Below are 17012 nucleotides of genomic sequence, written 5' to 3' on the forward strand. Positions count from 1 at the left end.
ATCTCATAAATTTATCAGAAATATCAGACCAACTCATTCAGTTTTCTATCAAATCTTAGAAACAAGTTAGCATACTAAATAAATAAGTAACTTATACTAAAATAATACATCATATAATAAACTGTTATCCTAGATATTCTTCCTTGTTAAAACGGGCTTTTACTAAGTTCAGAAGAAAATAATTTAAATTCCTAAACAAAGCTTCCTTTCCACAATTCTCTCTCTCCTTTAAAGAGTACAATGCTCACTTCAGCAGGCAGCACATACACTCAAAATGGGGCATACACCCCACAATAACCTGACATATGTTACTCTTAATTCTCACTATCCCTTAATCAGGAAAACGATTCCACAAATATGTTATGGGTCACTAAGGGGACTTGAAAAGAGAGATAATGAGCACACACGTGACCAGCTGGGTGAGAATGAATCTTCTCAGATGAAAAAGGTATTGAGGGAATGCTAACCAACTCTGACTGCTACTGTTGCTTGCAGATCCCTTGTGCAGCAAGAAATTTACTTGAAGAAAGCCTGTGAATGCTTTAATCCACATGTGATTAGTTTGTACATATTAGCTATAATCCAATAAAAAATATTGTAAAGCCCTATGAAAAGGTGCAAATGTTACACTTCCTTCCTATTTCCTCTTCTATACATCTCTTCTAGCCTACTCACCTGACTTCCTAAGGAGATGTCCTAGAATATATCAAGGAGACAATCTGTATTCTTCAATCTCTTGCTTTCAAGTAGTTCTTTCCTCTTTTAGCATTCTTAAATCTCTCCCATCTGGGATAGGTGGAAAGGGTCTGTGGACATCATGGACCATGACTTATTTGACTATGTATTCTAAGAAGCATTCAATAGATGTCTATTAAATGAAAAAGTTGATAGACTGGAAGAAGCAAGAGCAGTGAGGACCCTAGGTTTATGACTACAGGATAGGCAAAGGGCAGGGAGAGGGCACTCAGTAGGAACTTAGTTTCTTGAAAACTTTGGCTATGGCTTAATGAAAAATTAGCCAGGCTTCTCTTCTGGTTTAAGGGTAAATATTCATATCAAGGGCTCCTTCTCTCTCTCTCTCTCTCTCTCTTTTTTTTTTTTTTTTTTGGCCAGTCCTGTGGCTTGGACTCAGGGCCTGAGCACTGTCCCTGGCTTCTTTTTTTGCTCAAGGCTAGCACTCTGCCACTTGAGTCACAGCGCCCCTTCTGGCCGTTTTCTGTATATGTGGTGCTGGGGAATTGAACCCAGGGCCTCATGTATACGAGGCAGGCACTCTTGCCACTAGGCCATATTCCCAGCCCTCCTTCTCTCTTGATTGTCCAGTTTGATGCCCAGAGTGTTTTAGACATGGGTTCAGGATATGAAATAAAAGTTTTAACTTGTGTCTTCATATACAAGTGTCCCCACACATCTAAGTGCAATACATTTGTAACAGTGACACCACTGGGCATAGTAGCACATTGCCTGCATCTCAGCAATTTGGGAGGTAGGGATAGAATGACTATGGTTAGGGGTCAGCCTGGGCAAAAAAGTCCTGAGGTTCTATCACAATAAGCAAGCTAGGCATTACAGTTCACATTTGTAATCCCAGTTATTTGGGAGGCAGAGGTAGGAAGATCAGGATCAGAGACTGGCAAGAAGCAAAACCAAGAGAGTATCTGAGAAACAAACAAACAAACAAAAAAACCCTAAAGCAGAAGGGCTAACGTGTGGCTCAACTGGTTGAATGCTTGCCAGCAAGTGCAAGGCTAGTTCATACCATGATACTAAAAAAAATACTAAAAAAAAAAAAAATTAAAGTCAAAGATCTATTGAAAGAACCTTAGAGTCATCTGAACGCAGTCTCCAATCTAGTATTTAAGTCAGTCCTTAACAGATCAACCAAATATGTAACCCTTTGCAGAAATAACTTTGGGGGACACTTACTAAGATGACCTAGTAGGAGAAAAAAAATAAACTCTGGATTTAGAAACGTACCTGAATTTAAATCCTAGCATACCATTATTAGCTGTATGACCTTTCTAGCCTCAATTCCTCAGTCTAAAATGGAAATTACAGTACCCACCTGCAGGGCAATACTGAGCAGTAAAAACACATAAGTAAAATCTGTCACATAACAGTATCTAATATGATTAGTCCTCTCTAAGACATAGCAATATTGTAGGTGCCCTATGAGAGAATTTCCAGAAAGAACTGAGCCTAGTCTTTCAGACCACAGAGAATATGCCTTTGTTCAATTATTATTTGGCCAATTATTAACAAAGTTTTCTCAGTTGAATTAAAAAAGCACTAATTCATTAACAGCTCAAGATATTTTTAGGTAGTATGTTTTCTAGAGAGTCGACATTTTCGATTAGAAATTTGCAAAAAGGTCAATAATGTGTTTTCTTTTTTTTTATATAACAAACTAAAATCCCTTAGAACTGTATTCTAGCATTTCCTCTGCCATAAACTGTTGTTACAACCTTGGCAAAGAACTTTACTCCTCTCAGATTTCTTATTTATAAAGTGTATTGGACTACAAAATCTTCTACTACATTTTGAGATTAATATTGATCCTAACTTAGCATAGAAAGTGCTACCATTGTTACACATTGTATAAATGGAATTTTCTCTGTTAATCTTCCACTTTTAATTAAAATTCTTTAATACATCATTCACATTTAGTAATAATATAATATTACATTCATTTAAGAGAGATTTATAGTGTAATACCAGCCATGTATTATGGAAATGCTTAGAAATTAATATTGAAAATATAGTTTGTGTGTGTGTGTGTTTTTTTTTGCCAGTCCTGGGGCATTGGACTCAGGGTTTGAGCACTGTCCCTGGCTTCTTTTTGCTCAAGGCTAGCACTCTGCCACTTGAGCCACAGCGCCACTTCTGGCCATTTTCTGTATATGTGGTGTTGGGGAATTGAACCCAGGGCTTCAAGTATGGGAGGCAAGCACTCTTGCCACTAGGCCATATTCCCAGCCCTGGAAACTGTTTTTGTAACACAAAGCATAGAGTAGGAAATTATCAATGAGATTATAGCATGCAGTTATGGTTGGGTGAGACTGGAATATTATGGGAAATACAGATGCTCCCCAATTTACAATGGGGTTAAATCTCAACCTATTATAAATTTAAAATATTCTAAGTCAAAATGCATTTATTATGCCTAATCTACCAAGTATTATAACTCAGAAACAATGGGCTGGGGATATGGCCTAGTGGCAAGAGCGCTTGCCTCGTATACTTGAAGCTCTGGGTTCGATTCCCCAGCACACATGGCCAGAAGTGGCGCTGTGACTCAAGTGGCAGAGTGCTAGCCTTGAGCAAAAAAAAAAAGAAGCCAGGGACAGTGCTCAGGCCCTGAGTCCAAGGCCCAGGACTGGCAAAAAAAAAAAAAAAAAGACTATAACTCAGAAACAAAGTCCACACCCGAGTATTGGTTGTTTTTGGTTTGACTAGAAGCCTCTCTACCACTGCCTACCATAAAAAAAAAAAGAATAATATAACACTTTTTATCACTGGCCCACGAAAATATCAAAATTTAAAGATCAAAATGTAAATTTCTATTCACCGTATATCACTTTCATACCATGTAAACAAAACAAAAAATCATAATCTGAATCGCTAAATTGTGGGCCATATGTTTAAAAAGGGTTTCTATTGTGACTTGAGAGGAAGAAACAAGGTGGACTGACCTAGGAAGATGACATAATGCAAATGGCATTGAATTTAAGACTTAAAAGACAATTAGGGGGCTGGGAATATAGCCTAGTGGTAGAGTGCTTGCCTCGTATACATCGTATACATGAAGCCCTAAGTTCAATTCCTCAGCACCACATATATAGAAAAAGCCAGAAGTGGTGCTGTGGCTCAAGAGGTAGAGTGCTAGCCTTGAACAAAAAGAAGCCAGGAACAGTGCTCAAGCCCTGAGTTCAAGCCTCAGGGGTGACAGGAAAAATAAAAAAGACAATTAGCACTTAAACTAAGAAATAGGTAGAAATAGGTAAGAAGAAGTGATCCATAAAAGCATGGGTAAATATCGAGTTCAGTGATAAAAAGAGCACAGAATTTAACGAGTTAAAAGAGCTCTATATAACAAGAAGAATATGGAAGTAGAAGTGGAGAGAAGTAAAAAATATAACTGAAGAGATGGGAAGGAATGAAATGACTGAAGACATAGGAAGGAATCAAATCACAGATCTTCAAGGTCAAAGTAAAGACTTACACTTTAAACCAAAAACAACAGAAAACCACTTAAGAGGTTTAAGGAGAGGAGGGTAAATTCTGCACCATACAAAGAACTCTGGGTTACATTGTAGAGAACAGAATGAAAATATATATAACTAGAGTCACAGAAAGAAAGTTAGAAGACAACTGTTACAGGAACTTTAAGTAAACTGCAGGACTTCAATAGTGCACAGTAAGCCTTTAAGAGTCAAAGAGGACCAAAAAAATAGGACATAATTGTCTGGACATAGAAATATGGGAGCATTTTGAAATTTTCTCCAGCTAAACTTCTATTTCTTTTATCTCTAGGACATATTCTTATCTATAACATATCCTGTCACAGTTCTAGATTCTGGGAATACTAGTAAGACATTATCTGCTTTAAAGCCTGTTTGCTAGAGCAGAAGCAGATTAGGAGAAAAAAAGTCAAAACAATGTACAGGTTGAGCCAAACTAATTTAAAAATCTAAGTCAGAAATAATGCTGAAATACCTTCAAATTTTGGAACATTTTAAACTTCACATTTTTATATTACAAATACTCAACTGGTAAATTCTCTGCACATATTACAAAATTATAACCAAAAAAATCCAAAACATTTCTGGTCCTACGCATTTCAGGTAAGAGATATTCCACTTAGAATGGGAAGAAGAAAGTAGTCTACAGAGTCCCATATAAACAAAGAAGACAGGATCTGATTCAGAGGAAGGAGTAAAGGCTTCCTAGAAGAACTGTTGCATTATATAAGTTGACAATCAACATTAGTTTTCTTTCTAAACTTGCCACACCTAAATTCTAACCTCCAAACACTACCCTCTTTCTACAGTCAAGGGGAATTACACCAAGACAAAAAACAGAAAAAAACAATTTCTTACAGACAAAAATTAAAAAAACAAGAGTACTTACCAGTCAGCATAAAAATTTACTAAAGCAACATCAGCATTGTCTGCAATTTAAAAATAAAATCAGTTATTTGTGACTGAAATTGTGAAATACTTAAAAATATGATTTTCATCCTCACATTTTCAGTTTACAAAGGGTCACTTTTAAAATCCACAATAATTAAGTTATCTCTCACTCAGAAATCCATCCATTTCGTCATGGTTGGCATATACATCCTTATGCTTTCATTACACCTTAAGTGAATATAAGGAAAAAGGAAATCAAATTCAGGTCAAGCAAGTAAGCTGCTACCTATGAGTATCCTGCTCATAAAGTAGAGTGGTTTGAATTTTAACAAGTCATTTTTGAGCTTTCACAGTCATGAAAAACTGACTACTTCTACAAGTAAAATCCTATTCCACAGAAGAGATCTGCATACTAAACTACTCGTAACTCAGATGCCCACTTAGTAGCAATGACTAACCTGAGACTAGCAGTGTTGCCCAAGATGTACTTCTACTTCCTACTCTTGAAATAGTTTGTTTCTGTGGCAAAAATAACTATCATTTACATGTCTCAGTACAAAGACACAAGAAAGTTTTAGCACTGTTTCTTTTCTCTAAACCTAACTCAGAGTAACCTAAACTCCTCCAATACCTCAGAAATAATACACAAAGATATTCTAGAATATAGAAGATTAAAGGAGAAAGTTCTTTCCTTTTTTTACCCCATTGTTTATTCACTTGCATATTCAATCCAAAGCTGTAATCTTAAAACTATGGTTCTTGATAAACAGCACTAGAGGGTTTCATAGTTTGTCAGTAACTACTATTGAAGGTATTAATAAACCTTCCATGTGATACATCAGTTTATAGATACTGCTTTAAAGAGATTCCATAAGACGAGATAAACAACAAATATATAGTGCTCAGTGAATCTTTCAAATCTTTTTGCCCCAATTCCTTTTGGTTTTGTTAGGTGTAAACTAAACTGGTGTTTAAAATAAGAAATCATCTATGTATATTGCATAGTGTCTAAAATCTCCTAATTTATCATTTTTTAATCAACCACCTTCTGTTTGCTATTTTTAAAAATTAGAATGATTTTACCAAGTTAATTTTATCTTACAATCCCACTGTCAGCAAATAATGCATTTATTATTCATTATAAAATATTTACTGAATTTAATTGGAACAATGTCACCAAAAAAGATAATCAGAATAAGCAACTTAAAATAAACTAAGAAAAAAAAATCAAGGCTCTACCCTAAGATATTAATCTTTATTGGTGCACAGAAACACATCAAAATTGTAAGATTCTAAATAGATCTTGGCAAAGATATATTATGTATGGTGTCTATATCAAGCATGGTGTCTATATCAAGGCAAACAACTAAAAAAAAACTACAAGTATTACTTATAACACAAGAAAGAAGACATCTATTTTTAAGAAATTTCACTAATGTTCAAAAACAAAGTGTTTTAAACCCTGTAAGGCTTTGAATTACTCACAATGCCAGCTCTTCATTATTCTAGATAACTGATATTTTATGTTTTGTATACCAACTGTTCATAAAGAAAAAAATAGCAAACAGAGAAGGTGAAGGAGGGTGAGTGAATATGGTTAAAATGTTTTATGTGCACATGTGAAAAAGGAACAAAAGAACTTGTTGAAATTTGTCTGGGAAGTGGGAAAAGAGTACAGGAAAGTGACAGAGGTGAATCTGCTCAAGGTACCTTGCATGCACATATGAACATATCAAAATGAAGCCCTCTGTACAATAGAGTCTAAGAAAAAATGTGGTAGAAATATCAAAGTACTTACTTAAAATTTCATCTATATTCTCTGTATCAAGACTTGTTATTTCAGTTGTTGCAGGAGTAAAAACCCAAGTTACCTGAAAGACGAAAAAGTATGAAATTAACAACTGTTTCCAGGAAAGACAAGGCACAGTCTAAAATAATTAATGAAGATAGTTTCACTTGTTACTCAGAAAATCACCAACTGATTTTAATCTTTGTTAACAATTCTGACCTTTAATAGATCAGTGAAATAGAAATATTAACTTATCCGGACTAGAAACTGGTCAGATAACAATTCCTATACTTCCAAACACATTTAAGAAATTGTTTCCAACCATCAGGAAAACTGAGAAATTTCTCACCCATTCTGATTAACTCTATACAAAACCAAAGCTAAGTTTACTGATTCTATACCACTATATTCCTAAGAGGAAAAAAAAATAATGAAGGAAAATCCAGGCAAGACTTTTGTAAATTTTAAACAAAATCCTTTCTACATTTTCACGTAAGTGAGGGATATTAAGTAACACAAGAGAACATTTTGCTTCCACTTTAATGTCTAAAGGCCAAAGTTCAAGTTTATCAAAGAAAATGTAGCCTGCCACCTGCAAAACACAGAATATATATATTTGCCAGTCCCAGGGCTTGAATTCAGGGCCTGGGCACTGTCCCTGAGCTTCTTTTGCTCAAGGCTAGCACTCTACTACCAGAGCCACAACACCAATTCTGGCTTTTTCTATGTATATGGTACTGAGGAATCGAATCCAGGGCTTCACGTATGCTAGTCAAGCACTCTACCACTAATCCACATTCCCAGCCAAGATATATTTTTAAACTAGCAAATTTTTACTTATTTATTCTCAAGCTCCACCTTTTAATATACTGTGTTAGTTCCCTGCAAGGTGATTTGCTCAAAACCATTTGTATATAGGCATTCTTTCACTTACTATATTACTCTTGTTACTGAGTAGCAACTAACGTCAGTCTCTGATCATAATACTGGAAACAATTTTTAATTTCATACTTTGGCCACTTATCTCATAATATTTTATGCTTTTACAATTCATCAGTAATTCAACCTAAATACTAAATACACAGAAATATGTAAGGCTAACATGTAAATTAAGCCAGATAATATTTTTTAATCCTTGTTAAAATCTTCCTAGGTAGAGTGCAATAACTCATACCTATAATCCCAACTACTCAGTTGGCAGGACTGGGAAGATGAACGTTCAAAGTCAGCTGGAGCAGGGAGGCAGGGTAAGTGACAAGACATTATCTCAACCAATAAAGCTGTGTGTCATCCCAGTTGGGCTACATGTGTAAACAGGAAGATGGCAGTCGAGGCCAACCCAAACAAAAGAATAACATCTTTATTTGAAAAAATAACAAAAGCAAAAATAGGATTGGAGCTGTGACTCAACTGGCAGAGCACTCATTCTGGGTTCAAACCCCTGTAAACTGCCAAAAGAATACATATGTATGGACATATATATGCATATTTCTAAGAGTTGGGCATAATGGCTAATGCCTATAATCATAGCTTCTCAGGAGGTTGAGGTGTGGAGGATCATGGCTAGAGGTCAGCCTCAAAGTTTGTGAAATCCATCTTAATAGGAAAACCTGGGTATAGTGGCATGTATCTATGATTGCCAATCTTCAAAGAATTTTATTTGTATAAATAGTTTCATTATTTTCAGTGTCTTAAAATTATCTGGTGGTGACTCATGCTAGCAGAATAAACAAAATATTCTCCACTAAAAAAAAATGTACTCTCTGCCTTATGTATGAAACTGTAACCCTTCTGTGCATCACTTTGACAATGAATAAATAAATAAATTTAAAAAATTTATCTGGAAAGATGATCCTTCACTAGTCATTGCTATTTTAGGTGAGCATCAGACATTAAATCACAATACCTTGGCATTTGAGAAAACAGAAGAGCAGAAAGATCTTTCTGACCTCCTGTTCTTCTGCCCTGACACAGGCTATAAAACAATTTTTTAATCTTTTTCATAAGATCTTTCAAAAGAAACACTCTCCCTATACCTGGAGGAAAAGAATATCTTTATCTCTGAAAACAGAGACACAAACAAGAATGAACAGGTCTTGCTAAGGCCCCAGCTTATTACCACTAGATCATATTCCCTTTATCCATATGATTTTTTTCAACATGACTGCATACTCTTCATCAAGCATAAAACACACTCACCATTTCTGAAAGATCCTGTGACCTATCATATTTTCACTGTATTAACTATATATGCTTGCCTCTTGTTTGGTCTGTCTTTTGTTACAGGGGCCTCAAGATGATTTCAGAGACGGAAAGAGATCTTTTCTCCCATATAATATCAATATCTCACAGACAGCTCTTTCTCCTATAAGTTTACTACCAATTCTAGATAACTATGGAACTCAAGTATATTAGCACAACAAGATTTTAGAGTTGTGTATTAGAGAAAAACTTAAAAACCAAAAATATAGCCAGGTGCTGGTGGCTCACACCTGTAATCCTAGCTACTCTACTCAGGACGCTGAAATCTGAGGATCTTGGTTGGAAGCCAGCCTTGGCAGGAAATGCCATGAGACTCTTATCTCCAATAAACTACTCAAAAAAGCAGGAAGTGGCACTATGGCTCAAGTGGTAGAGTGCTAGCCTTGAGCAAAAGAAGCTCAGAGACAGCACTGAAGCCCAGAGTTCAATTCCAGAATCAGCAAAAACAAATATACATGCGCGCACACACACACACATAATTGAGCAATGAAGTTGATCAATATCAAAAAGTCAACTCAACAGAGTTTACCAACTACTGAGGGCATAAATGTATAAGGCACAGCATGCTGCCTCAAGGGGCTCTTAAAACAGTAATTAATGGTGATACAGAGGAGCAAAACAACTGTACTTGGTTATATCCAAGAGAATCTACCTTTGAAGAGGTAGTTACCTCTTATAAAGATATGTGTCTAGAGAATTTATGTTTAAATCCTAAATTTAATTGTATTTCACTTGGAAGTGTTTACATAGCAAATATGAGGCAATGATCAACATGGTAGAATTAAGCAAATATCTATGACTTTAAAATACTACCCTAGTAAATATGTAACTAGTAAGATGCATTCAACAAATAGTCTGAGTTTGGTAAGGGGGCCCACAGCAAGAAAACTGTGTCTGATCCATCTCTCCTCCCTGTCAAGAGTAAAGGAGATGCTTCCCTATTACCAAGAACATTTCTATTAATATGTGGTATGGAAGGAAAGACAGGCTATTGGAATTGTTAGCAAGCTTCATTAGTCTGACAGATTGTTTCTTTTCATGTCAGCCCTGGGCACAAACAAGATTTTCCTGGAGAAACATCTTTGTGTGTCAAATGCTATAAGGATTAAGTACAATAAAGACAAGTAGTTCAGATAAGGAAGGGAAGATAGGAACTACTATTTTGTTAATTCAGACTTTGAAGGAAACTTTTTAATGTTTTAAAAACTAAACTTACATGTAAATTTTGAATAGAACTCAATAATTATGGAGAACATAGATTTAACAATGAAATATCATTATCAACATAATGGACAATGAACATAAATATGTGGACAAAACTTCACAAGGTATTTTTTAACTTAGTCATTCTCTTCAGCTCATTTGCTCATTCTTATGCTAATAACGAAGTGGAGAGAGACATCTCTAATTGCCCATCATTTGTTAGATAACTCCTCCAACATGTATTTATTATACCAATTATAAATATTTCAGTCAAAAATGTCTAGTGAGATCTTATATAAAAGAAAGGCATATGAGAGAAGGAGGTAATATTGTACAAAAATTCATTTTCTAAAAAAGCTGATAGGCTAGCTTTAAATGGTAGGAGCTTCTTCAGTAAGTAAAGAATGTTTTCTTCCATTACATCAAATAAGGTATCTGTGAGGACCACAAAGCTCTCCTTTCCTTACAGCTCCCCAAATCCTCCAAGGCCACCTATGTGGCTAGTCTTGCCAGTAGTGTGTCAGCATTTCCACAGGACTGAAAAGAACTTAGCAGCCATAGGAAGGCTGTACCACTGAGCAGTTTAAGGGTTAAAATAGCATCCCAGTGATATTCTATGCTTAGTTCTATTTTTCCTTTCTCTTTGAACTTCTAGTTCATTATATTGCTCTCTTGGGAATGCTAGCAGTGTGAGATGTACCTTGATTGATACCTAACTTCAAGGCCCTTAGTTCCTGTCAGCCTCAGCTTCTTTTCTCCAGGGACCTTTCAAGATCTCCTAGTTCCTTGCAGTCAACTGCAAACCTTTGTGCTTCATTTGCCTGCCAGCTTAGTGCAAAACTGAGAGTCAGAGCAGACTGGCATTGTAGTCAGAGAAATAGTCTCCAGGGAGAAGCCCAGGTTCCATGGCACTGGGACTTCAGGTAGCAGGCTGACTTGTCAGTGTGGATTTGAAATGGAAGAGAGCTGTTGCTTGATACATAGCAAGCCCTGAGAGTCTCCCAACAAAAAAGCAAGTAAATGAAAGATATAACAAAATACACTAAGCTACTACAAAATGTCTAGTGGGTATAATGTCCACTGACAACAGTAATACCTCAGGGGAGAAAATGCCCTGTACTGACGTTTTCTATTTCATGCCAATAATTTCATGTAGAAGTATCTAGTAAAGTTTTTTTTTTAAGTAGAAAGGCATACGCTTTAAATATATATCTAATTTTAGACATTAAAATTATAATAAAGTCACAGATGTTGCATCTTTCTAAAATCACAGCAACATACATATTATTGCAGAATTGTCACAGATGAGCCCATCTGTTTTTGTGTGGTTATAAGGACAGTAAACGTTACTGATAGTTCAAGACATATTTGAGGAACAAAATTCAAGGATAAGTAAATATAATTCTTAATCTCATGTTCAACCAGTAAAAGCAACCATGGACAATTTTCAGTAGTTGTAATTCATATTTTTTGGCAGACTTTTTGATCAAGAATGGATTTCCATTAAAAATGATCTTGACTTCTATTAAAATTGGTCTGTAGTTTTGTTCTTCATTATATATAAAAGTGGAGTGAACTAATTTAACTGGAAGAGACAAAGTACTTTTCTGAACTTTAGAAAAAAATTGTTATTAATAGGTTTTCAGAGCTAGGAAAGAGCTCCTCAATGGGTACAAAGGATTTTCTTAAAATTATCACATTCTGCTCTGCTAGAACCCAAACTAGTTGCAATGGCACAACTGAGACTAGGAGAAAAATCAAAATGAAAATTATATTCACCCTTTTGTATACAAATCCTGGTACCTGTGGGTTGAAGCAAGTGGTAATGATTAGTGATTAATGTTTTTGCCAATGTGTTCCAATTAGTATCTAACACTAGTCCTTCTAAATAACATTCACAAGAAATACTTGCAAATATACGAGGCAAGCACTTTACCACTAGGCCATATTCCCAGCCAATACTTGCAAATATATGCCAAGGAAAAATTCTGATTGATGAAACAAAGGTCCCTCAAAAAAGCATTCTGATTTGGATCTCAAGTATGCTGTAAAAGCTATGTGACAAAAGGTACGTTACCACATGGGGCATTATTGGGAGGCAGTGCTTATCATAACGATTAGAAGAAATCTTTAATGAACTAGATAAGTAGTTGCGCACCTATAATCCCAGCTACTTGATAGGAGGAGACTGGAAGGATTGTAGGTTTAGGACAATCTGAAAAGAAAATAGAGACCTCTCACCTGAACAAACCAAGCTGGGTGTAGTGGTACACACCTGTCATCTAATCTCAACTACACAGAAAGTGTAGGTAGGAGGATATCAGTATGAGGCAAACTATCTGAAAAGTTAACTAAAAGCAAAAAAAAAAAAAAAAGAGGGGTGGGGGTGGGGGGGAGGGCTCACATGGAGGGAGGGAAGGGCTCACGTGGTAAAGCACATGCCTGGAAAGCACTAGGCCCTGAAATTTAAAAACAGTGCAACACACACACACACACACATTAAAAAAAAAATCTCCGATGCTCTTCCACATGCTACATACTGTTTACATAAGCATTACAAAACAAACAGATTTGCCCTTGACTAATTTTGTATAAAATCCCCCTAGTGACCATCTGAAAGCTCTCAAATACAATATTGGTCACTGACTCATGATCTCTATCACCACCATCTAGTAATTTTGCTTTGTAAGCAGCTTCACCAAAAACTAATCAGGAAACTGGAATTTAGGAATCTATCTCCCTCACTTTTGTCCCTACTTTCCTAGCTGCCATGAGCAATAAAGAAAGATGAATAAACATTGGCCCAATTAAAATATATTGTTTAATCATCAAGGCAATTTTAGCTAATAGTGCTAATTTCCTTGGCTAAATTTAGAAATAAAGCTTCTAGAATTTCTTCTAATAAACATGACTATAGCATTTAGGCTGAGGCAGATCTTTTATTCTGTCAAGCATGTTGTCGAACTTTGCCAAATGCCTATCCGGTATATACTGAGATAATGAGTTCAGATCTAACATATTAATAAAGATTGTTTAGATCATACATATTCATGCTAAAATAAGAAAAACAAATGACAATACATTATATATTCATTATTCTTGGTTCTTTATCTCCTATAATTTCTGCTTTATAAATGTTGCTGTTGGCTACTTCATTTACAGGTGCTAACAACTGTTACACTACCATTGTAAATTGTGCCCTTAACTTTCTGAAGTGTTCTTTGCTGTTTTTGTCAATACCCTTCAAAGCTCCTAGAAATATGTAAGGAAAGAAAACACCAACAACAGAAAGAGAACATACATGTGGGTATTTAATGTTATTGCCAATAATTAGAAAAAACCTAAATGTTTATTAAATGAAATGTGCACATTAAGGTATATGTGACTATACAATTAGAATAAGAACATTCTATATGTATGAGGGGAAATCTTCAAAACAAACCACCATAAAGAAAGGCATAGCAAAAGGAATGGGGTTGATGATATTATAAAATGCTATGTGGGTAATGAATGGAGGACTTACCAAAGGATATACCAATTTTCAGTTAGGAAGCTACTGCAACTTAAGAGTCACAGTTACAAGGAAAAAGTAAAACATGTTTGATAGCTTCCAGTCAAGCAGACAATGAAATCTCTGTTTGCAAATTTTCAACTCACAAATGTAAAAGTTTTCACAGAAAAGCAAACAAAATCAGAAGCTCTACCAGTGAGCAAATGAAATTATCCAGCCCCTATGTAACATGTCATTTCTAACTTATACACAAAGGCATTGCCAAGTACAATTTCTAAACCAAAAAAAAGAGAAAGATTTCTATATAGTCTTTCATGGTTACCAGCAAAGAAAGATATTCTTGCTTCAGCCTTCTACTGCTGGGATTACAGACATGTCATTATAGGTTTTTACAAACATGTACTAGAAGCATGTACAAATGTCTCAAACTAACAGTAACTTAAATTTATACTTTTCAAGCATACTTATCTCTTAATATTTTTCTAGTTTTCATCAAGTCTGTGCATTTAACTTCTTTAAAACTTACTAAAAAGTAGTAAAAAAAACATAAGCTCTGTGTAAATAACTTTACCCTCTACTAGATGCAATATTGAAGGGTTAACTACAGTGTATGTAAATCAAATTTAGAGGAGAAAATGAGATTGTAAACCAGCAATTTGAATCGTCCATATTTCCTGAAATAGGAGGTGGGTTTTTTTTTTTAATATTTTCAATGGCCAAGTCTGTAGTAATAATCTCTTACTAAATTCAACTAGAGAAAGATTATATATTTCTAAAGACTCATCGTTGTTTCCTATATACCACTTAGTCAAGTGCAATAAATATATCTGCCAAATGATTCTAAATGTCTGAAGTAATATAAACCATGTTTTTCTATGTGAGGCTAATGATACCTTTCAAAACAGGAAAGCACTAAGCTTATTTCCCCACTTACATTTATACCACTTATAGGAATTTATTTGCTTTCATATTAAAAGCTATCATGTTAGACTTTCATTCCTATCAATCATAATTACATTTTTCACTATTTTGATAAGTCCATTTCATAAGTTGTAAGGGGAAAGAGACAAGTTGATAACCACCTTAAGAAACCAAAACTACTTAGTATCAGAACTTTAAAATAAAAACCTTATCCATTTACTTATTCCAGAGGGGTGGAAGACAGTATAAACCTAGAAGGATGATCAACACAAGCCATTACTCTCCTCCAAGGAACTTTCTCCATTTCACAATTATTTCATTTGTTTGACAAGCTTCCCTTTTCTACTCATGACCTTACAAAACAAGCACCTCCTCTATGCCAGGTATAATGTAAAGTATTTTATATATAGTATGTCTGAATCTTACAGTCTTGTTTTGTTAAATAATTATCCCCAATTTGGTATAAAAACCAATGCTCAAAAAAGAAAAGAAAATTGCCAAATACCATATAGCTAAAGCGTGAGGCCAGAAATTAAGCAGGTCTTTCACTTTCAAAGTAACTCTACCTTCTAGTATTGTCAGCTGTCCTAAAACTACAGAGCCCACAATGATTTCCGTAACAAATCAACTCCCCCGAAACAGATGTACATTGCACACCTAGCCTTCTAGGGAAAAAAGAATCCAAGTTACAAACAGGCATTTGAAGCATGCACAAATGTTTTAACAACATTAACAAATTTATACTTTTCAAACATACACATCTCTTTAAGTCAATGTTATCTATTACATAATCAGAGCAACTCTAAAGCTCAAGTATGAATCACAGTATTCCCTATTTGATAAACTGGAAATTCAGATCTGTGTAGTGTCCAGCATGTGTAAAAATAAAAATATTCATTAAATGAATTAAGAACCAAATGAGAAATCTGTTCAAGTTAACAAAACAGGACTCAAAAACCCAAGTCTTTGAATTCTTCAACAAAACCCAAGTGCCGAGCTTGAGAATGTGGCTTAGTGGTAGAGTGCTTGCTTAGCATGCATGAAGCCCTGGGTTCAATTCCTCAGTACCACATACACAGAAGAAGCTGGAAATGATACTGTGGCTTCAGTGGCAGAATGCTAACCTTGAGCAAAAGAAGCTCAGGGACAGTGGCCAGGCCCTGAGTTCAAGCCCCAGGACTGGCAAAACAAAACAAAAACCCAAATGACTCTATGTATTATTTTCATAATTATACAATGAAGTTAAGTTCAATACTAATAAGTTATTTATAAAACAGAGGAAGTTAGGTAATTTATTCACTTAACATCCCATTTTAAGTCTCTTTTGTTAGTATGACCAGGGTTAGAAGACCACAGGATCTAGAAGCCAGTCATGGGAACTCATTACCTCAGTGCACACAATTTTAACACAACTACATAGACAACTTGCAAGTCTAAAAAAAAAGATACACATTTAATCATTCACTCATTTATTACTTCATTCATTCATTTGCTGCTACATTCATCCCAGCAACATGAATCAAGCATCTATTATATGGCAAAAACCAGAAGTTTCCTAACCAAGCACTACAGGTACTTTCATAAAGTCTCACTTGTTCTCCAGACAGAACTCTGCAGGAGAGGTCTGTACGTCTAGCAGGTAATAATTTGGAAGATCAGGAAGTTTAACTAACTTCCTGGGTAAATAGCCAAGTTAAGAATCACTTCCAAGTTGTAAGGGGACAAGTTTAAGTATACATGCAGTATCTTTTCTATTATTTCCATGGACAAATGGTCTACCACTCTACGCCAGGACTGAATCAACTTTATACTATTTAAAACCATAACACACACACACACACACACACACTATTAAACATCTACTCAAGCACACACACACGCACTACTATTAAACATCTACTCAAGCACACACACATGCACTACTATTAAACATCCTCTCACACACGTGCGCAAGTGCGTGTACATACCTCTTACATGAAAAACAGTGAGTAGCACCCTCATGCAATGCGTTTTAAAAGTTAAATTTTTGGGGCTGGGGATATAGCCTAGTGGCAAAAGCGCTTGCCTCGTATACATGAAGCCCTGGGTTCGATTCCCCAGCACCACATATACAGAAAATGGCCAGAAGTGGCGCTGTGGCTCAAGTGGCAGAGTGCTAGCCTTGAGCAAAAAAAAGAAGGCAGGGACAGTGCTC

General features: G+C 35.5%; 1 protein-coding gene across 2 annotated transcripts in view; it reads right to left on the bottom strand.

Annotated features, from left to right (window-relative positions):
• Erp44 (endoplasmic reticulum protein 44) overlaps positions 1–17012 on the bottom strand; it is a 61880-nt gene that overhangs the window by 37843 nt on the left and 7025 nt on the right. The window contains exons 2-4 of one of the 2 annotated variants that reach the window (XM_048338138.1): positions 16128–16251; positions 6931–7003; positions 5131–5170 (exon numbers count right to left, since the gene is read on the bottom strand). In XM_048338138.1, the coding sequence (XP_048194095.1) occupies positions 5131–5170; positions 6931–7003; positions 16128–16130 (116 nt within the window). In that variant the 5' untranslated portion in view covers positions 16131–16251. The remainder of the gene's footprint in view (positions 1–5130; positions 5171–6930; positions 7004–16127; positions 16252–17012) is intronic. The other variant, XM_048338129.1, reaches the window with a different exon arrangement.

Source organism: Perognathus longimembris, chromosome 1, assembly GCF_023159225.1.
Source record: "Perognathus longimembris pacificus isolate PPM17 chromosome 1, ASM2315922v1, whole genome shotgun sequence".
In the NCBI taxonomy this organism is placed as follows: Eukaryota; Metazoa; Chordata; class Mammalia; order Rodentia; family Heteromyidae; genus Perognathus; species Perognathus longimembris.